We start from the raw sequence: 23492 nt of genomic DNA on the forward strand, positions 1-23492 counted from the left end.
TATTTTGGTTTAGCTGCCATTTACTTATTTTGCTCTTGCAGAACTGCAGTCATCCTCTTGAGCAGCAGCAGCTGCTGGTATTAAGACATATTTGCTCCAATTTTTTATGCAGTTCTTGTTTGCTGTTGGCACCATTGCATACCCATTCTGCCAACATAATTAATAAAACTTTAAGCAGAGCAAAGTCAGCATTTTAATTCCAAAACATGAGGAGTTGAGCCAAAACAAATATTCTAAAAATGTATTGATACACTGGAAGAAATTTGGGATAACATTGTGAAAATGTGGGGAAAGAGAAATAAAAACAGTTACCAAGAATGTTAAAAGGAGTGGTAATAAGGAGAAATAGAAAAACCCTGGCTAAACATTAATGAAATCTGAATAGGCAAGATCTCAGAGTATCTCTCACAAAATCCCAACAGAAGTTATAGAAATTTTGGCAATGCATTCCTTTAAAATGACATTAGAAAAGAGACTGGAAATTGTATAATAGTGAATAAGCCCCAGAATAACTAGACAATCTTAACAGGGTAAGGCATAACATGTGAATTTTTCAAATTCACAGGACTGTGCCTACTAATTTTTGGAACTGTAGAGGTATATTATGGTAATGATTTTATCTTCCTATCCTTATCTAATAAAAAAACCCCATGTAAGAATACATCCATTCCAAGATTCTTATTTCCTTCCTCGAGTACAATATGGCTATGCCTAAGAACACCAGAACTCTGAAATTCTATCTTTCTCAGAGTAATAGAAAGGAGATTGATAAGGATGATCAAAGATATGGAATGGCATCTGTTTGAAAATAGTCAAAATGAAGAGAGTAAAACTTGAGAAAATTAACTGAGGCAAGTGGGACTGAAGTCTGTAAAGTCATGAGTAACATGGAAAAGCTGAATGATTATTGATGATTTTTTCTGATACAAAACTTGATGTCAAATGAGATTGTCAGGAGACAGACTCAAATCAAAACAAATAGGTATATGTACTTAAAATGAAATTCCTTATAAAAGGATGTTTGGATTCTCAAACTAGACCTGGATTAAAATACAGACTGGATAAAATTAGGCAAGAAAAAGATCACTGAAGATTACTAAAGAACTATGGAATGCAAAGAATATCCCTCACCTTCTTAAGGTCTCTAGGACACAGATAATTTCTAGGTGGGAAAATGTAGTAGGAAAATAAGATCACACAATAGCCCTGCTCTTTGTCCTACCATCTGCAGCCAACCATTGAAAGAGAATGGATTCTGAGATAGTTGGACCTTTGGGTTACCTCAGCCTGGCCATTATTTTGATTTGCATGATCTGCTTAATTCTGATGTTGTCAGGGTCTTACCTATGATTTGTATTGTTATTGCAACTTTATCAGACATGTTTTCTATCTGAAGAGTGACTTCATATGCTCCTGAGTGATGAAGCTCTGCTTTTCTGATGAAAAGGATGGTGTCTGTGCTGCTGTTCCGAATTCCCACATCTTTGGAGTCTAGAGCTTGACCATCTTTCAGCCAAGTGATTTTGGGTCTTGGTTTACCCTAAATAGAGACAAAAAACTTGTTTTAAGGTTTTAGTATTTCCATTCTTCTCTTAGCAATAAATTTAGAAGGCTTAATATAATACACAGAGTTGAGATAGTAAACTCCATAAATACTTGACAATTTTTGGTTTTTTTCCAGACAAATATTTGCTACCACCTGTGTGGTTTAGTGGCACCATGCTCTGAGGATGCCATTTAGTTAGAAACTGAACTGATAGTGAGAACAAATGCAGAAATACTATAGTGTACTGGGCTCTTTCCCAGGCATCAGAGTGGCCAACAGGTGATCTGACTTATTCTGATTGTTATGAGCAGAACCCTTACACACCTGAGGACTTTATTAGCTCTGCTCCCCTTCTCCTCTCTTTCTTAAAATGTTTGCTGCTCTGTCCTCCAGCCTTTTGAAGATTTTTTAAAAACAATTATTGTAATCTTGTGGATGGGATGTAATATTGGGGATGTGAAATTTACTGTATAATTCTTTCTGCACTGCAAAATTGTTTTGGTGACTGTCAACCTAAGCAGTCAGGGTTGCTACACCCATGGAAGATGGCATTGTGGAATCGGTGAGATACCAGCGGTGTGCATCACTCTCATCCAGCCATTTCCAGGAAAAATGGTAAGTGCTATTTAGTTCTTCAAAAGTTATTGGGGGGATACTTCCACAGTACAACTCCAACCAAGGAATCCCAAAAAAACCCCCAGAAAATGGCCATAACATATTTATTAAGTGTATTAATAGTTAATCCAACAGAAAATAACTCAGTGGGGGTTTTTAAGTTTCTGCCAGATTAGCAAGGTGAAAGAGAGCAGCACAGGCCTGGAGTGGTTCATTCAGGTGGGTGGGGAGGGAAGGTGGGACCTTGCAGGGCAGCAGTCAGCTCTGCTCAGGCTGCCTAAGGCACTGAAATGGGGACTCTGCCTCAGGTAAGGAGCACAGAAAGCAGCTCTGCAAGGTTCCTCAATCCACCGGAAAGACTCTTTCTCTGTCTGAAACACTCCTTTAGCCTACAGAGGGAGATTAAGATACTCAGAGCCTTGGTTTTGGTGCCTAACTGTACACAGAATAATAATGAATCTTTGTGCATTGCTACACCTTTATTTCAGGTGTAGCAGAAGGTCTGTGCAGTCTTTTTTTTTCCCAGTGTTATTAGGAAAAAAACTTCACCTTTTATAAGAGTCAGACCAAGATCTGTCCAAAATTATACTAAAGGATGTCTAGAACACCTAGAAATTGCTACTTGTTCATTGATGCTCTTTTTCGCTAACTCATCTGATGTATTGTAGTTTATTTTACATCAGGGCTGATGTATAGACCTTGAATGAGCAATGGTTTTGCATTCTCTCTCTCTGGTAAATTGTTTTCATACAGCTTTCTGCCAAGGAGCATAGTTAAGAGCACCTCAGGCCTGCAGCATTGAAATAATAGATACAAGAGAGTTTTGTCCTGTTCTAGTGTACCTGTACCCTGGTCTCATTTCACTGAACCCTCACAAAAACCTGTTAGAGCAAGAAATGGCTTTCTCTCTTCAGCTGGAATGTATAGTAGAAATTCTGGAATAAGTGAAAGGGTTTGGGTTGTTTTGTGTTTTATGTTCCATAGTTGTGTCTTGTTATTGGTGAACAGGCCAAGAACTCACTCTATTTTACTTCCCACATATGCCTGTATTTTAAAGTGATATGAAGATCCTCCTTGAAAAATTTGGCTAGGAAATGCTTTGAAAATAATCTACCTAAATAGTATAGTTCTATGGGCATTTATTTAAATTTCTACTTTGTCAAGACAAATACTTGGCAGGTTTTCAGACTGATTACAAGGTTGTTGCTGCTGGTGTTCTAGTGTGGTTGATCAGATATGTTCACTCACAGCTCCTCCTTTTCTGAGGAGCTGTGAGAGCCAGTGAAAGATTGCAAGTGTTCAAAGTGTTGGTTTTCATATACTCTTATATTTATAGACTGTGAAAAGCATAATCAGAGAGAAAGCATGTTCCTAATACATATGTCAGAGGATTGGATTTCTGCAATGTGTAATAGATAATCTGAGAGAGAACAGTGAGTGACAGAGTAGCTAAATAGCACCAGAGAAACTTAGGGAGTTCACAGCCAGGGAAGAATGAATTTAAATGCTCTTAGATATTTATATTCACACATTTATGATGGACAAAAAGACTGCTCAGTACTACTGTGAATTTTAACCACTAATAGCACGTAATACCCCTCCAATCACATGCCATGTAGTTAATTTTGAGGCAAGAATTTGTTGATTGTCTTCCTTTCACCAGAATGTTCCACCTGCTTAATGCACTCAACCAAAAAAAAAACAAACCGTTAGTAACAATATTTTACTTTCTTTTTGGGACATTTTGATCTAAAGGCTTAAATAGATCTGCCAGTAGCATTAAACCCAGGATACCTTGACAATGTATTTCACAGAATTTTACTGTAATGACCACAGAGGTCACTGGAAAGGTTGCAGAGGCTGTAAATAGTAGAAGACACTGGCTTCCACGTTCACTAGATTCTAGATTCTGTATCTACTTAGAGTCTTCTGCAATAGAAATGGCCAGTGACTTAAAATTTTTCAAAATGTGAAGGGAAAAGTTCCTTTTGATTTGCTTTTTTTGAAAGGTCATCAGTATTACATATTCTAAATAGCTGTAGCCACAGTTCTTAATACTGTGAGAGCTGCAGTTCAACACTACGACAAATTTAATTCACTCAAAAAATACTTATTGAATTAAATTCAGGCTTTGTTCTCAGAGTAAAATCTGGTGTTGCTGGATAGATTTTGGCATTTTTGTTAGCACTACCCTTAAGGAGACAGGAGCTTGTACCAACACATGATTTGTCAGTCAGCTACTCAAATCACTTTTCAATCAGTTGGTTCAATTTGGCCAAATTTGCCAGAGCACTCAAAATCTCTAAGATTAGCTTAGTACAGTTCTGTGAAAAATTGATCACTGGTTGAAATGCCAAAACCTCAGTTAGTGTCCCCCCTGAGAAAAGTCAGGCAAAGCTCAGTCTTTTAACTCTTTTGTTTGGCAGCAGCTGAATGGTGAGGCAGGGTTAAGTGAAGCTCTGGATTAGTTGCCACATGCACTTATCCTGGCCAGGGAGCTGAGGACGTGTCAGTGAGGGAAGGAGGGCCCAGAACTGGCAAATCTCTGGGAATGTTGCAGGGAGGCTGCTCTCAGCAGAGGAGGTGCTGCATGTGTGGGACAGTGCTGATATGGGGCTGTCATGGTGTAGCACCTCCCTTCCTGGCAGAGGCTTCTGGGGAGCAGAGGCAGCCTTGACTCTGTGTATGCACTGCCCTCAGCAATGGCTAAAATACCCCAAAATTATCAATACTCTCTCCAGCACTAATTCAGAACATGACCCCATAGCAACTTCCATGAAGAAAATTAATGGCCCAGTCAAAACCAGCACAAGGGGACACAAGACACAAATCTCTAAGATGCTAAACTTTATTCCCCTGCTTATAGGACAGCTTGTCAAATTTGTGCAATTTTTCTTCAACTTGGACATCAAAGCAAGAAAAATATCTATTTTAGGGGTTTTAAAAAATAATTACATAACTCAGAAATAGCAGACGTACAAATCTTGAATTTTGTGTGTGGCTAGACATCAGTAAAAAAGTAATTTTAACAATTTTGGAGATAAGAAATGTGAAAGAAAAAAATGCCTTATGATTATGCTGAAATAATTCAAGCATGCAATTCAAGAAGGCGATGCAAATGTGTACTAATGAGATATCTCTGAAAAAAAGCAACTTTTCATCTGACCCAGTAACCATAGTGCAAAAAGACATGTACCTTTAAGTTTACATAAATTTTGCTCTAACAATATTTTTCCTGCCAGTGCTGCTCAAACAAAAGAATACAGGTGATGTGTGCATATTTGTCTCCCTTGTGGAAAAAAAATGTTTTGCATATGTCCAGTATCTTTTATATGAGAATTTCAAAGCTCATCACTAGTAATAGGATTAGATTTCTAGAAATGTCAATTCTGGACTGTAGGGAAATTTCAGTGTCTTAAAATTTTAACTGAAGACTTGATTAAGTGATATATCTGTTATTACTGAGGATATCTGTATCAGAGCCAGAGTCTGTAATTTACAATTTCTTTTGCTATTTCTCCCTTAGGAAACCATTTCCTTGCACACACTAATTCTTGCACTCTATTGTTCTAGTCTTGCATCTGAAAAAAGGCATGTGTAGAAATGGTCAGGTCTATACAGCTAGAAAATGCCAAGATGAGGTAATTGGTCAGGTCAGTCTGGTGTATATTTTAGCAATTTTGTGCATGCCTTAGTGAAGTGTAGTTGCATACATGCACCCTTGATAACCCTCAGCATGCTCTGGTTTTTATACCCTCATGCACAGTAATGCCCAAGCAGATCTTTGTACACACACTGGGGTTCTGCATCCCAGGGCCAACTGGGGTCCTGCCTTTATTTGCAAACTCTGATTTTTGCAGTCAGCCTTTCAGAATTTAACATACATGCTTTTGCCAAGGAAGTTGCCCAGTGGCATCAAGTGCCTTGGTTCCAGAAGAGTAATTAGTTGGATTCTTACACTTTTGTCTACTTCTCCCTAAGGTGCCTCCTGTGCTCACTCAGTAAGCAGGAATGGGCTTGCACTTACTTAGAGCACTTTTTTCTTCTTCCCCAAAAGGTGGGATTAAGGAAGAAACTCTGACTGTAAAAAAAAAAATTACTGAAAAAAAGAGTGATTCCCTCCACTTCTCAAATTTTTGAGAGGGTTTCATGAATCATCAGCCATACTTGTGTAAGTCTGCTTAGGCAGTGAAGTAATGGGAACTCGCATTAGGGAAACTGCTTTAGGTAAGCAATCATAAATAACCATGACAAAATGGAAGCTGATACATACCTGAAAAGGGATCACAATATTGATTGTTTCACCCACTTTCTTCACCAGAGTCTGTCTGAGGTGGCGTGGCAGCCAGAATTTGGGACGCTCTGCAGTTAAGCATTAGCACACTAAATACAAAACTTTTGATAATATGCAACATTATTTATAGCAAAAATAAGGCAATGGATAACTTTAAGCATAAGAAAATTGTGGAAACACTGTTTGTACTTTTAGGGACTAGCTCAGTCTCTCAGTAGTTTCAAATGTATTTGTTTACTGGATAACAAGTTAATATTAAGTCTCATATATTTACATCTGAGCTTGTTGTCAGTGACAGCAGCATTATGAAAATGTGTCACATCTGAAATGCCAAATTTGGGTGGCTTCTGTTGGATGTGAGTCTTCTATATGGACTTTATTTCTTTGGAAAAATTGTTCAGTTCAGTAGAAAGGATGGACGAGGAAGGTATTGGAGTAAAGGAGTGATGACAGATTATGATTATCTGTTGCTACATTGATATTGCAGCACCTTGTAAATTGCCACTGGGAGGTATTTATGGACACACTCAGAAAACGCAGCAACTGATGGGTTCCTTTATCTTGCTACAGTCATTCAGTTACAGTTCTTTCTTTGAGATGGATGTAGTGGAATCTCTTTGTAGCATCTTACTTTCACTAACAAATAAGGACCTTACTGCATGTTTTATTTCACTTGCCTCTGCTTTCCTCTACTTCACTGGAAAGCTTTCTATGCTCTCCTTTTATCCTTAGTTTTCCCTATTATTTACGGAAGGAATTTCTTAACATACAGTTGGAGTATCTGTCTTCATGACCATTTGGTATTGAGACGCATTAAACTTTGTTTTATTTACATTGGCTCAATTTACTGCCAGTGAGACTCTGGCAGACACTTCGTGTGAGCCAAGGTTGAGGAATCCACTATTAGCAGCTCTTGATGTCTTTTGGACTCCAGTCAAATGAATTTTAATCTATTGCTGTTGGGTGATACACAGGGTGGTAATTAATAATCTGCGACAATGAAGGAAATAGATCTCTTGCCATAGCCAACACAGTCATTTAGCAGTAATATAGCAGCTTTCCAAGCAGCGAGGTAAATATTACATAAATGTTTCTTAAATGCTGACAGTGCCATTGCAAGAGGTGAAATGTCCATATTTTGAACGTAAGAAGTAGAATTTTATTTTAAGAGCTATGCTTTACAAATATAAGACCAGGGTGCTGTAGAGATGTTCTCAGAGTCAGAAGACACTGGGCACCTAATCCAAGTGGAAGAGCAGTTTGTGTGTTATTCTCAGATAAAGGCAGAATTTATTCAGTATAGATACTCACGCAGGATCTCTTGAACAGTAACTGGCTCTTTTATTGTTGCTGCTGCACTCTCACCAGCCAGGTTTACAGCCTTGATACGGAAATAAAGCTTGTCCCCCGTGACCAGATCTTTAATCAGTGCAGATGTGCGCTCAGTTAGGCCGGGAAGAGCAGGAATCCACTCTGTAGCTACAAGTACAGTATTTGCATATTGCAATAATAGATTATTTTTCCAAACTGAGGCCTTGTTTGCAATTGAAAGCAAATTTCTATTAGGGTAAAGTGAACTCAAGCTGCAACACCATCCTTAAAAGGGAATAAAATAAGTTGGGAGAAGAACTCTGGATCAAGGAAATGTGTTTACATGTGGAGTTAAGCAATCTCTACACTTCGTTACTCAAAATTGCTAAGGATAAGGGAATCATCTTTGGGTAGTTTCTTGGCATTTTGTTTTATGGAGCTTAGAGCTGTGGGACTTCTTGGCATTTATTTTACTACATGGGAATGGGCAGAATTTTGGAAGTAGATTTAGCAAGAAAGTGAAGGCTTAATTTAATTTTTTTTCTTGGAGTAAATATACCTTTTGTGACTGTCCAAAGAGATTGAGAGCCACATATGCTGAAAACAATAATAGAGCACATAACTGTTGGAATTTATTGTTTAATTCTCGATTGACACAGTAGAACAGAATTCTTAGTGCTTCCTTGTTATAAAGCACAGAAATATGACTGATAAAATCATTCTGCTCTGACAATGACATAGAGATTCTGGTAATTCTATAGTGATGTCTCATTAAGGACTGTAAATTATTTCTGCATAAATTATGCCCTGTAAACCCCCTAGTTTAGATTATTTGGCAATTGAGCCTAGTGTCAGGGAAAATGTCAATATTGAAGTGACTATAAATTTGTTGCTGGATTTTTATGATGTCAGTATTATATTGTAGCAGCACAGAACATTGAATTTTGTAGATATGGTGCTGTTACACTCTCTATTTCCAGTAATAGTATTAAATGAGGTAAAGTATCTTTAAAGTTTGACTGATGTCACAATAATGTTATTTTCTGTGTTTTAAGGAATATGCAATTCATGAATGATGCAGAAGTATAGGAGTGACTATAGAACAGTAATGATATTTTTGTGTTACTAACGTTTATTAAGACTTATGATGATTGTGAAGATGACATTATGGATGTGACTTCCATGATTTTACAGTCACATCGTAGTGAGTATGGTGATGGTTGGAAGGATGGTAGACATAGATTAGAGTTAAAATTTGGTCATGCTGGACATGGTTAGGTTGTTGGTAGTGTATTGAGGTGAAGTTATTGCAATTGTAGCATTTTTAAAATGCTCTATTGCTGCCGCCTAGTACTCATCTTTACTTACATCCATCTTTGCAGTATTCCACCATGTAACCATCCAAACCCCCGGCTCCAATGCGCTCAGGGGGCCTCCACTTCAAGGAAACAGTGCTGTCAGAAACATCCTCCACTGTGAAGTGGGTTGGTTCACTCGGAGGAGCTGTAAGGAAATACAGACAGTAGATTCTGAGAAACAGCAATACAACTGTGAGAATTCAAAGGTTATACAAGGAGTGATTAACCACTGATTTATGTACCACTGTCTGTATTAATAAAATAAATCTATCTGAAGCTCACTTGTAAGTGTAACACCTATTACATCATTTAATAAAGACACAGCATAAGATTTCTCTAATAGGAAGGGGAAAAAGAGGTTGAGATAGCAGTTCCTATTTACAGATGCTCACTGATGAAGACCCACTAAAGAAAAGAAGACTTGCAGAAGGGAGTCCAATTGTCATCATAAGTCTGCAGAGAAGTTTAGAAATTAAATACATACCTTTTATATTCTGTACTTACACCCTGATTGTAACTGGACAAAATTTTCAAACTGACAGTGGTTAAATTTCTCTTCACTCACACAGTGAAGAAAATTACCAAAAGTTATGACTGCATGTTTACAAAACCACTGCTTCTGATTTGTGCATTTGTAACAGAGGCATACTTGAGAAAAATATTTTGGGGATAAAAAATTTTGGTTTAGATATAACTTTTTCATATCTCTTCAGAACAGATGTCATGGCTTTTTATAAACCCACAGTTCAGAAAGACCACTAGCTAGATTCAGTCTTCTGCAGCATGACTATTTTCCTCTAACTTAAAAATAATCAAGAAAAGCCCTTACTAGAGGATCCAAAATACACATAAATGTTACTGTGAAATAATTGATACCAAAAAGCAAACAGAAAACAACTTTTTCAAAATAACATTTAGGGTGCAGGACCATAAAATTTAGTATACATACATAAGAGCAATCATGTATGTTTGGCATATGTATATTATAAATTGAATATCTACTAAATATACATAATAGATTTTACAAGTTAAATACACATTCACGAATCGTGAAACTAATTGAAATCAGTCTTAGTTCCCAAAGTTATTGCAAAAGAAAAACAATCCAAAAAATATCACCTAATTTCATTTCTGTAACTGTCAAAAATTTTTGTATTCACATGGTAGCAAGGACAGCACACAGGAGGAAATGCAATTGGGGGCATAAACAACACAGTGCACGATCAAAACCCCAAACCTCTTCTCTGAAGAAGTAAGTGTGAACTTTATCCTTAATCAAGTAAAACTCTGCCTATCCCATGAAAACATTGGACCTTTTTTTTCAGTAGCTCCACTTGATGGTTCTTGTTTGACCTCTTTTGTTGCAGACCAGCTGTTGTGAGTTTGAAATCCAGAATTAAGAGACTCTTCTTGCAGTTCAGCCTTCCCTTCTGACTCCTTCACTACATCATCTGCTTTTACATTATCTCCGTCAGCAGGCTGTCCCCCTTCACTGTTATTTGTAGATTTAGAAACTCTAGTCATTTTAATCTCCAGCTGTTTGTATTTTTGTGGGTCTTCTCCCTAAAAGTCTTAGCAGGCAGGCTTCCTGAGGACTCCTTTAGCTTGCTCCTTGCTCAGGGACTGCAGGAGACACTGCACTGCTGTATTGGGAAGGATTATTTATAGAAAATCATTCCTCAAATATTTTCTTAATCATCTATCCTTTTAGCTGTGGAGAGGGCTGGGATTAAGGGAGCACTGGACGGGATACTGTGATATTTGCACCCATAAGGGAATGGGAGAAGCTGAGAGGGACAGGGAAATCTCTGTCAATTAGTTCTCCTCCTTTCCAGATCCAGCTTGACTCTCACACTTCTAATTATAACAACTAAAAATTCATCAGCAATTTCATGAAACTGGAACCTCTGTGCTCTTCAGGAAGAGGAATGAGAGATAGAGGGATATTACAAAGGAAAAGGTTGATTAAATATAGAATATAGAAGTGGTTGATAGCTTCTTTCCTGACACATTCTTTTTAGCTGTAAAAGGAATTGAAGAGAAGAGATCAAAATTGTCCTGTCTTGGTTTTATCCTAGAAATACCACGGAGTTTCCAAACTCACCGATGGGCATGAAGGGTTGTGAGGCAGGGCTTGGCCGGGACATGCCAATAGAATTGACAGCATAAATCCGCATCTCATAAACCACTCCTTCAATCATCCGCTTGGCCTCGTAGGTTAGCTCTTTTAAAAGGTCAAAGTTCAGCCGCATCCATCGGTAGCTCTTCTTCTTCTTTCTCTCTAAAATATAGCCTGGAAAGGACAGCTGTTATGATGTAAAAGAACTGGAAATTGTTTTCTCACGTGCAGGAAAAAAACATCCTTTTAAGCGAAGGAGAAATTTTCTTGAATGTCTAAGATGTGGTATAGAGTTAAAAAATTATTTCTTTTATTCAGTTTCAATTCACTAATCTTGACTAACAGCCTAAATCCCCCACATAGAATTAATTGGATAAACAGTTTGAAAATTCCCTTTTTTAAACATTAATGTTTTATCAAAGAACTGATGCTAGATCTCTGTGTTCTTTGCAAAGTCGTGGGAATTCAGATTGCTTCCCAGACAATGCAGCTCTGAGCTTGCTTCAGCCCTGCAGTGAGTGAGAGAGTGGCACTGACCATTTTTCTTGCTCTGATTTCCTTGGGAAGGAAAGAGAGCCTGTATGATAACAGAACAAAGAGAGCTGGGTGCACTGCAGACCAAATCTCCAGTACAGCTTAAGGTGTCATCTCTGTACTGGAATCCATGTCTTAGCACTTCTCCAGAACATCCATAGCCTTTACTACACTACCATGCTGTTTTCCAGAATGACTAAGTGAGGCTGGATTATCACTATAAAAGATAAATTTCTCATTTTCCAAAACTGGGAATGGAATCTGTGATTTTTAATGCTTAATATGGAGGATGGTTGTGTATCACATTGGAAACATAGATGTCAGATATTTTCCAGCTGACCTGCTACAAAGGACTACTGAACTGTTTCTTTCCATGTAGCTATATTAAATTTGTGCTGCTTCTCTGTGTTGCAGATAGAGTGGCTGGATGTGATCCACACAGGCTTCTTTCAAACAAACTTTGCTATGAAACTGTTCATTTTTAACTACAGAAAGACTATCAGAGAACAGTCATGTACACGTGCCATGTATCTGGGTGTGTTTTGTGGGTGTGCTCCTGCCCATGGACTGCAGATCTGTACAGATGTCTGTAACAGGGGGCAGCTGCAATAGTGTAAGTCCGTAGCAAGGACTTATAATTGAGCATGCAGGAGAGTGATTCAGTCCCTGCTGCTCCCCAAGGTCATGGCTGTCAAACTTGCAGAGATCCCTTTGGTTCACCTGGGAAGGATGATTCACACTTAAGGTGTCTCCAGGGATAAGGAGAATGACAGGCACATTTGATTTGCTGGCATGCTGTGGGCACAGACACCATGCAGCCTTTGCTGTCAATGCTGAAATGCAAGAAGAGCATGGGAGTCTACAGAATGTTCTGGGAAAAGAACAGTGGAAGTATCTTTAAGCTGACAGGTTGTATCATCACTTTAAATGCATTAAGATGTACTCCTAGCACACTTGTTTTCAGTAGCTTTCAGAGTTAAATGCTGAAAGTGATGAACCTATGGTTCTTTTGGCATGTTTCTGATTTTTTCTCACTTCAGCAGGGTCTGTGAGACTGAGAGAAGTTTCATAAACTCAGTTTCTGGGGTGTTTTGCTGTTATGGATAACCAGTGTTAAGCACATAAGTGTCAAAATGAAGAGATTTGCAATTAAAAAAAAAAGCAGAAAGGTGGTAAAATGACAATGCTGGTTGTATTGGTGACATTTGGTAAAGCAGATTATTTCCCCAAATGCAACAAATGCGTGAGAGTTAAAGACACTGTTTTAGTAATACAAAAAGCACAAAAAACCCCAGGAAAGGTGAAGATGGGGTGTGAATTTCTTTTTTATATCTGTTGGATACAGCTAATAAAGACTCTATCTGACTGCCTACAAAGCCATCTGTAACAATATGAAGACAGATGAGAATGAATGTGCCTTTTCCCCCCGCCTCCTTAACTTGCTTTTAACGCTCTGTTTGAATGGTAGTGCTGCATTTTGGTTTTTCCTCTCTCCCTGCTGCAGGTGTTTTATTGGAGCTCTAGCAGTAGTGCAGCCCTGTGCTACCTGAAGGAACCTCCTCAGGTAGTGCCAAAGGCTGTTACTGGAACATCAACAAAATCCTTCCTTTGACAGTGAAAACAAAGCAAAGAACTTTTCAAAATATGTGCTCTAAAAACCCTACAAAACAAAATCATAGGCTTTGTATAGTCAGTGAGGTGGGGGTTGCCTGTGGTAATGGCACAACTACTGGTAAAGGTCTTTGCACATAATAATTTGACTTCTTGCTTGCCTCCTGTCAGAACAGATGAAACCACAAAGCACTGGCCCAGCAGCACCTTGTTTATTCCTGCACAGGTAGAGTCTTTGATTTAAATGAGATCTTGGAAATGAATGAAGTCCAAACATCCAAATGCAAATACAAACCATTCCTGCACAGGTAGAGTCTTTGGTTTAAATGAGACAGATCTTGTGGAAATGAATGAAGTCCAAACATCCAAATGCAAATACAAACTCGTCTCTTCCAGATACTATTCAGGGGATTAAAATAATTTTAGACATTTCTAGCTCTGGCATCACCTGGGAGTCCATATAGCTTTCAATGTACATTTTTTTCAAAGAAACTCAAGCTCCAGAGATTTTTATTAAACAAATTGCTAGATATGGACTCCAGAGGAATTTTTGCCCCTAAAATTGGTCAAGACCCTGCATTTTTTTTCTTCTGAGGATCACAGAGATTTCTATCTAAAACTCACCATGCTCTGTGCAGAACTTAAAATGGTGTCTGTGATAATCTTGATTGTGCCTGCTCATTTCCTGCATCACATGATAACTTTGAACTCTAGTTTTGAGTACTGACTTTAAGGTCACTAAATTATTGAAACTATTTTATGACCCATTGTTTTATATGAAGTAGAATTATGAAGTAGTTTTCCACTATAAAACATTATATTGCATGTGTGCCTGAGATTGCAGATGTCTGGAGTTGATGACTGAGGTGGCCACAGATCTGTTTTAATATTCCTAGGTAAGCACAAAATCCTGTATACTGACTTAAAATTTCAGTCTTAAATGAGGACAGTTAGATGTAGCTATTTTTCATCTCACCTTTTCATGCTTCGATAATGTTTGCTGAAATACTTCTCTGACTCAAATGGCACAGGCAGGGGGCACTCTCTGCTCAGACTTGGAGGGCCAGACCCTGGGCCGGTCTGACGGTTCAGTGCATCACAGTAGCTCCTGCCTGGGGTCAGCCTTCCTTGTGTCTAAACAGAGAATCCTTCTGCTCCATTTCAAAGGAGCAGCACAAAATATATGCCAAGTGCAGGGTACTTCGTGTCTTTGGACTCTTACCAAGTACAGGTTGCCCACCATCGTATTTAGGGGGTTGCCACTGCACAGTACAATAATCTTCTCCAATGTTGCTGATTGTGGGAGCTTCTGGAGGGTCAGGAACATCTGAAGAAAGGGTGAGGATGAATGAGAGGTTTTATTGTTTCAATTTCTTTATGCAAGTAAATTAAATATTTTAACCGCTTTTTTTCCTGTGTGGTATTGATGTACCCCAGGAATCAGAATTGGGCCCAGCCCTGTTTAATAACTTTATTGATGATCTGGATGAGGGTATTGAATCTATCATTAGCAAATTCATGGATGACACCAAGCTGGGTCAGAGTGTTCATTTGCTGGAGGGCAGGGGGGCTCTGCAGAGGGACCAGGACAGGCTGGGTCATGGGCTAGGGCCAATGGCATAAGGTTCAACATCAGCGAGTGCTGGGTGCTGGACTTTGGCAACAATACCCTCCTCCAGCACTACAGGCTGCAGGAAGAGTGTCTGGAAAGTGGTCCAGTGGAAAAGGACCTGGGGGGCTGGCGAACCATGGCTGAATGTGAGCCAGCAGTGCCCAGGTGGCAAAGAAGGCTAATGGCATCCTGGCCTGTATCAGCAAGTGTGGCCAGCAGGACCAGGACAGTGATTGTCACCCTGTACTTGACACTGGTGAGGCTACACCTCAAGAGCTGTGCCCAGTTTTAGGCTCCTCACTACAAGAGGACATTGAGGTGCTGGAGCACATCCAGAGAAGGGCAATGGAGCTGGGGAAGGCTCTGGAGCACAAGTCCTGTAAGGAGCAGCTGAGGGAGCTGGGGATGTTTAGCCTGGAGAAAAGGAGGCTCAGGAGTGACCTTATTGCTCTCTACACCTCCTTGCAAGGAGGGTGTGGCCAGGTGGGTTTTGGCCTCTTCTCCCAGGAAACCAGAGACAGGATGAGAGGACCCAGGCTTAAGTTGCGGGGGAGGAGGTTTAGGTTAGACATTAGAAGGAAATTCTTCACAGAAAGAGTGATTAGATTTTGGAATGGGCCACCCAGGGAGTCACCAGCCCTGGAGGTGTTTATGTAAAGACTAGATGTGGCAATCAGTGCCTGATCTAGCTGACATGGTGGGGCTGGACTTGATGAGATCAGAAATCTTTACCAGCCAAATTTGTTATCTGATTCTGTGATTGAGCTTTGTCAGATAGCAACAATAGGTACAACCAGAATGTATTAACTTAGTCTAAAGGGAATCCTGCTCTTTGATGCTTCTTTGTTAGGTTGATCTCCTTTAAATGTTATTGATTATTCAGCTCCATTTTTCTTCCCAGACATAATAAAATTTTTGCAAAAATGTAAGGTAATTCTGTTCTGCAAAATGAGACTTGCCCCAGGGTTTCCTATGTTCTCTAGAATAAATTTTATCAAATACTACTGCATGTTTCACATATTATGTCACTTTGGAGACATTTATAGTAAATATCCTGATTTAATATTTATAAAAGATGGAAGAAAACTTAGTATTTACCAAACAATTCTAAATTTTAATACTGTAGGTGAAAGTAATTTTCTTTTATAATTTCTGATTTACTTATGACTTGTTCTTTTGTTATGTGTGTTAGGGTATCAGCAAATTAAATATTATGAAAAATTTATAAAACTGACTGACTCAAAATTATATCCCTCCCAGGTCTTTTGTGACTCATTGAAGAGTCTGTCAATCTGTTCATCTTCTATCAGATACATTATGTTTCTTTATTCCATTAACCATTTACTGCTTATGGAATGAAATAATCTCTGCTTAAAAACATAACCCATGACAAAATGACTAAAAGCTTTTCTTATTTCTGACAAGAATGAAGCATGTACTTCAGAATGGATTGTCATCCATAAAATGATAGAATCACCTGAAATGGGAAATATATGGATTACAACTGGGAGTTCTTCTCTTTTTACCCTGAAAAAATACTTCTGCTGAATTTATGATTGATAATGTTCTTCTCTTTATGATCCTTTCCCATTTTTCTAAACCTAAAGTCGGAACTTGTATCAGAGAGACTTTTAGACTTTTTGAGAAGGGTGAGCTTCAGCAGACTCAAAATTCTTTCATGCTCTGGCTGTTTCTTTCCTTCACTTACCAATAACTTTGACTGTGATATCAGCCTTATCTTCTCCAACTGGATTCTTAAGTATAACTCTGTAAACTCCCTCATCCTCTTTTTCTGCCCCTTCAATGATGAAGACACAATGGTCTTCATGCATCTCCACACGGACTCTGCCTTCAGATTCACACAGGAGCTGTGGGCAGTGAAATGGACAGACAAAATCATTGCAAGTTGTGCCAGGGACAGCCTGATGAGTCTGTAAACTGGTGAAAAACTACAAATCATTGAATATTTCAATAACTATTGAAAGCCATAAAATGTTTCAAGTTCTTTTTGAATGTAGAAGAGAGAAAATATAGACTGGTTGGCTCACATAAATAACATTTGGGAGAATCGGTTCTGGAAGTTTGCAGTTTGTTGGGATTCACCACTGGTTACACAAACCCAGTTATGTTTCAAAGAAGTTACTGAGTACTTCCAGAAATTCCTGCCTGGGACACCTGCTAGCATCACTGTGAAGAGTTTAAGGGATAACAGTTGGTTACTGTATAAATTAAAATAAGATTCTTGTAACTGTTGGCATCCGTGTGCCCTCATCCCCATAATGTCATGTGGGGAAACTTTCTACTTTTTGCTGAAATCTAAACAAAATGACAACAATTTACTTGTACATATGTAATACACTCCCTTCTTCCTTATGTGCCTATGTATCTTTAGATTTAGAACAGGAACCACTAGAAAGAATACATGTCCAAATAGAGATTAGTGCAGCAGAATCCTGAAACCCTGAAAATGGTTTATTGCTGTATAATAACTGTAAAATGTTTTTTACTCTATCGAGAGAAGTCATTTATGTGAAAAATGGAAGCTGCTGCAAAGTAAGTCTGGTTGCACTTCCTTATAGTCCACCCACTCTCTTGACCCACTTTCACCTTTCCATGTGTCCTGTAAGATTTTGTTCTAGTTATTATTGAAGCTTACAGGTTACTGAGGGAAAAAAAAATCACCACAAATAAATCTAAAAGAGTTTTCAAATAACTGCTTTGATTCCTTGTAACCCAGTCACCATGTGATGGCGATTAGAAAAACTTTCTCAATCAACTTCTACTCTAAAATTGTTCACCAGATCTCTTGTGCCCAGCAGGTATCTGGTAATTAATTACCACTGTGAGGCAGGATAGTGGGCTTGATGTGCTGTTTGATTTTTAATATCTACTGACTTAAATGTTATTTCCTTTTGAGTATGACCTTTTATCTGGAAAACACTAAGAACACTTGTGTGGCTGCATAAATAATAAGGAACTTACCTTATTATCAGTATTTAAATCAGTGCTGTTTTCTGAGGGAGTCATGGAATCGTCATTGTTTCGAAGTAGGTCATTTCTCTAGATAAGCAAAGAAACCACAAAAAGTCAGCTGATGCTGAGCAGAGCAGTAAAGCTGTTTCTGCAAGACAGAGAAGAGTCTCTTAGGGGGGTTGAATATGAAGGTGGGAGAAAAGCAAAGTTAGGCAGCAAGCAGAGCTGGGAAGGAAATCTACCAAAACCAAAGTAAAAAGCAGAAATGGAAAAAAGTATCAGAATGTGGTGAATTAAGGGAAGGATAAGTCAGCAAACTCAGATTTGCAGCTTAGCAAAGGAAGAAGAATGACATTCCTGCAGTATTATTGTAACTGGTTGTGAGCCTGTCTGTGTCCTCTGGTACTAGTTACTCTATATGTGTAAGTAGAAAAATAAGGATTACTTCTCTCTGTAACAATGGGATAATAAATTGATGTAAATATTTTAATGCTCAGGAATAGTCAGGTCTGTAACACTCATTGAACAATGTCTTTTGAGGCTGTACTACTCTTTGTTTGAAATTTCTGGTGAAATTAGTAAGTATATTTTACACAACTTTCAGTCAAGACTGGCTGCCTTTCCTCATATGTTGAGCTCTCACACCTCAGAAGTAACACTGTATGGAGGTTGTTTGATACCCAATCGTCATTTTATCAGAGAAACTTCTGTAGAGATGAGTCAGTTTCTTGGCTTTTTAAAAATTTGTTTCCATACTATTTCTGCATTGAAGGAAAAAAAGTTCTGAGTGCTATTAGATATGCTAACCTGAACAAGAATGCAGCATAATAATGAAGAAATAGGAGATTGGGGGAATTAACATAATTGGCAATATTATTTTTTCTGTATCTACACATATGGATGTGTAATGATGCTGGAGAATGCTATGCAAAATATTTCTGTTTTGTGCTAGTTATAGCTCAAAAGCCCACAGATGGTGAGGGGTGGGGATATTTTGAGATACCCAGAAAGGAAGCTCACTTAACATTTTAAGTCTAGCTTCTAAATTCTTTCTCTGATGTTTTGTAATTGCTTTGATAAGGTAAATAGCAAAGTTTCTCTATTTTTATTTAATGAAATTCAGTTTTATGCCACTGGTCTGCTAAGATGACATTTACTTCACAAATGGTAGAATCCTTGATAAAGACTAAAAAAAGAAGCTGCCGCCTCCAGAAAATGTTCGTTCTATCAGGTGGAGGTGACAGGGATGACTCATAATTTATTTATTTTTCTCTATTTATTTTTATGGTATCCTTCTATCTGCATCTACATATGTCTACTTATATATAGTCAGCCTCTCCTTTTGGACTAAAAAACCAGGGAACAGTTCATAAAAAGGAACACTTCAGGGATGAATCACAAAGCCAGTTATGTCCCAAGCAGCTGCAGTCCATGTATTTATTTCTTTTTCTTGAGGTTTAAAAATGTAAAATTGAAAGGAACATAGAAATACTTGTTAATAACTGTAAACCAAAGCAATATTTGAGAAGGAAAAATAAATTTGCAGTTGTGACTTGCCTCAGACACTGTGTCAGGTTGCACATTACCTTGTTTACTTTCTGCCAAATGACAGTGGGTGTTGGATCTCCTGATACAGGAACATCCAATCTCAGTTTGTTCCCAGCCACCACAACAATAGTGTCAGGGGATTGGCCCAGACAGTCAAGGTGGATTTTAGGGGGTTCTATAGTAAAGATGGAGAAGATAAGTTTTAGATATAGTTTGAGTAATCTTAATGGAAAATGAAAAAAAAAAAAGACTATTCATGCATTAAATTAAAAATGAAAAATTATTCTGCTTACTTTGCTATGGAAAATATTTTTACTTGCATATGACTAGTACTGCTGTTCTTACCTTCTCTTGGTACAAAATCTATCTTGACCTCTGCAGGGGGGAAAGAAAAGAGGAGACAGGGAAGAAGAAATAGATCAGAAAACAGAATTTACATAGCATCTGCACAAACAAAGTAATTTAAAAACTGATTGAAACTTCATAAGGCATATTAATCAGCATATTTATACAATAAATTAAAAAACAGGCTCTGTAAACTCATGTGATAATGGTAATGCAAAATAACAGGGAACAGCAATGTGCCTACATTGAGGTATCAGAAAAGAGATCAGCATTCTCTTTCCTGGTATAACCATGATTAATGTCACCATTTTATCCCTGTGGAATTCCCATTACATGTTCTAAAACAACTTACCCAAAAACTGAAGCTTGGCAGAAAGGTTATAAGCAAATCCTTGAGGAATGAAGGAATAATCGGCCTCGTCCTCTGGTGTTACATCCTCAATAGTTAGCTTATGAATTCTGGAAACATGAACAAATATATTGCACTCCCTTACCTTGCCTCCCCAGGAGAAACAGGGCTCGAGAGAGAGAGACAAGGAGCAGGCTACAGGATACTAACAGAAATTATTATTTCTTCTTCCCTTGCCATGACACAAGGCAACAACCACCAGGGCTGTGGACTGCTCTGCTTTCAGTATTAAAGCCAGTCCATATCAGTACATTGTCTATGAATGGATTTTTTTTGTCAAGGTAGATGGTTTGAAGAGAGGAAGCATTTTCCTTGCTCTAGTCCAGTCCTTTGCCATTACAATGGCAGCTGTAACACTGCTGACTGGTTTCATTTGATCCTATTGTGAAACAGTAACTCTGACTAAGCAAACTAAAAAGTGATTCTCCATCCCTGTATTATTTTAAGTTCAAAACAGAATACAGAAAAGAGTACCAGGTAGGACTTGACCTGGTATTTAATGCTGAATCTTCTTGGTCTCCATTTCCATTAGTAGCTAGTCTGCTAGGAAACTTGAGCACAGAATTACACAACTGTATATGTTAATATAAATGCTAATTTTTCTGTAGGGTTTACTCACATGTACTATCTAAACACTACTGTTAGCTTTAAAGTTCTCAACAATGTGTTTTGAGTACCAAAACACCACGTAATCCCAATGAAAACTAAGATTTACTTTTGCTGATATACCCCTGAAGTCATATATATAAAATGCACCAACTCAGACTGCACACATGCCAAAACAAGTCTGTCATTAAATACTGTTTCCATATGAAAAGCTTTTAAACTTTTTAGCTGTTAGCTGGAGCCAGTTCAAAATCTCCCTTTATATTCTTAACCCCTGAGATAACAATTCTTACGGATTGCGCTGCAATTCCCAAGCCTGTAGCTGCTTTCTGAAACAAGACTGACCTGCCAATATGGGAGATCTTTATCCTCTCGTCTGGGACCACCTCCTTTCCGTTTTTCAGCCAGATTCCTTTCACATTTTCATCTGAAACTTCACACTTGAAGACTGCTTGGTCACGTGCCTTCACTGTCAGGTCTGCAATGCTCTGATAAACTTCCAGCTTTTTCTCTGATATCACGAGAATAATCGATACACACATCAAAAATCAGAATAGCTCCGTAAGTAGATGATGTAGATTTATTGAGTAGAAAAGGCAAGGGCTGAGCAAGCTCTCTATGGAAGGAGAAAATATGAAAGGAAATAGCCTGCAGGGCTTTAACAGGACTGATAGCTAAGCACCTGTTGTTATGAGAGTATCTGTTATATCCGGTACACAGGTCTGAGCTCTCCTTGAAGCCTTTATTATCAAACTCTGTGCCCCTTCATGCATGTTCTCTTCCCCTGTCAGGGGGATTATGCTCCCCCCTGCACTATCTGGAGAAGGTTACCTTCAGCCTATTCTCATTTTTCAGCTTCTCTGGTTCTGGGATGTTCCCTGTGCCTACCTTGCACAATCAGTTCAGCGACTGATACCCCACCGTTGGTCTTCACAGTGTAGTGTCCACTGTCCTCCTTGGTTGACTCATTAATAATGAGATACTGTTTTTTTCCATCTTTCTTGAATCGGTATTTAAATGTTTCTTCTCGTGTCAGTTCAATTCCATCCTTTTCCCTGAAATACCAGATAGTGTTGAGTCATTTTTCTTATGGTTGAAAGAGGAGAGTAAGAGTCAGCTCAATGTTACTAGGGATTGGAAGACACAAGGTGAATCCAATCTTTGTAGCATTTCAACTTAGAAAAAAGGGATTGTTGCACAAATGTCAGTGCAACCAGAATGCCTCTATATTGACCGTTAATTTTCCCTAGGTATTTGCCTTCTGGTTCAAGAGAATCCACCACAAGTAATTATTTGATTTTTCTTTTTCTATTTATATGCTTTAGATAAACACAAAAATATGGTAAATGCTGTAGGAGATAAAGGGCTGAAAACACTTCACCAGCAGGGAATTTACTGTCTTAAAAACAGCCGTAAATTAAATGGGACTTGATGCGATATTACTTAAAAGTCTTAATTTTCCTGATGTGAAATATAATTGTTATAAATCCATGATTTGTGAGCATCAGAAAAAGGATAAAATTTTAAGATGGGTTCAAATGAATGTGTTTTTTGGATTTTGTAGCTCTTTCCATTCAAGGATGCCGCAGTAGACTTAAGACTTTACTAAATTAAGCTTCACCATCTAGCCCAGGAGGAAATTTAATTATTGTAATTTCCAGTCATCATGAAGGGAAATGCACAGGGAGGACTCACGCTGTTTAATCAAGGTCATTCAAAAATACATAAGGTGTTTCAAGGGTTTCCTGTTCCTAATTCTAAATAACATAAACAGCAAATACTTGTAATTTCTTCAATTTACTAATTTTGTAGCATTACATTATTCGTTATTACTTGAATATATTTCTGTTTTGTTACTTGAATACTGCTGCAGTTTGTAAATGAAAAAGGTTTTCTATTTGATAGTTAGTCACATGGAAAAACAAATAGAAAATATGTGTGATTTTAATAGAGTAAAAATATTCTTTCTATTTTTTTGTCATTTCTCTTATTTTTGACTTCTTTGTGACCAATAACTCAGTGACTATTCGGTTTAACAAATGAGCTTACAGAATAGCAAATTGAAATGCTACTTGGGACACATTAAAATACAATAGCTCTAATTTCTAAGTAGAGGTATACAAGAAAACCTTTTACCGCTGTCAGAGTCTGCTAAAGTAAATCACAAGATCAAACCTTCAAGCAGAGACAAGGATCCTACAACTTGTGACTTAGATGTTCCTGATGCAACTGCATTTCAAAATACCGACAGGTTACTCCCTCAGGACTGTTTGTTACAGCAGAGCTCTCTGGAACTTCGAGCTGGTTTAGAGAAGGACTGGCCTCCCTTCCAGGTCACAGAACAACGCCAGTAAGGGAGGAAGCAGAGGATGCTTTAACAGCCACTTGAAACACTGGACTTAGTATTATTGTCAGGATAATGTTTCCTTTTCTTTCCTCTTCATTACTCTTCAGACAAGAGTCTGAGACAACGTGTAAGATGATCTCTTAGGGCTGTAGTGATTCATGCAAATTAGTTCTGGAACAAGTGCTACAATGCATTACAGAAACCTTTGCTGAATTGCTGAAAATGGGCTTTTATCCCGAAGTTCAGCATGCTGCTGTCACTAAA

The 23492-nt window shown here is 38.2% G+C and overlaps 1 protein-coding gene across 2 annotated transcripts in view; it reads right to left on the minus strand.

The window, feature by feature from the left end:
- MYBPC3 (myosin binding protein C3) overlaps window positions 1–23492 on the minus strand; it is a 62390-nt gene that overhangs the window by 10446 nt on the left and 28452 nt on the right. For both annotated transcript variants that reach the window (XM_039705280.1, XM_039705279.1), the window contains 13 exons: window positions 21770–21936; window positions 21227–21392; window positions 20219–20325; window positions 19867–19896; window positions 19560–19696; window positions 17983–18060; window positions 16709–16868; window positions 14611–14715; window positions 11229–11417; window positions 9135–9269; window positions 7767–7934; window positions 6435–6523; window positions 1345–1540 (listed from right to left, as the gene is read on the minus strand). In XM_039705280.1, the coding sequence (XP_039561214.1) occupies window positions 1345–1540; window positions 6435–6523; window positions 7767–7934; window positions 9135–9269; window positions 11229–11417; window positions 14611–14715; window positions 16709–16868; window positions 17983–18060; window positions 19560–19696; window positions 19867–19896; window positions 20219–20325; window positions 21227–21392; window positions 21770–21936 (1727 nt within the window). The remainder of the gene's footprint in view (window positions 1–1344; window positions 1541–6434; window positions 6524–7766; window positions 7935–9134; window positions 9270–11228; window positions 11418–14610; window positions 14716–16708; window positions 16869–17982; window positions 18061–19559; window positions 19697–19866; window positions 19897–20218; window positions 20326–21226; window positions 21393–21769; window positions 21937–23492) is intronic.

Source organism: Passer montanus, unplaced genomic scaffold (assembly GCF_014805655.1).
Source record: "Passer montanus isolate IOZ18808 unplaced genomic scaffold, ASM1480565v1 scaffold18, whole genome shotgun sequence".
In the NCBI taxonomy this organism is placed as follows: Eukaryota; Metazoa; Chordata; class Aves; order Passeriformes; family Passeridae; genus Passer; species Passer montanus.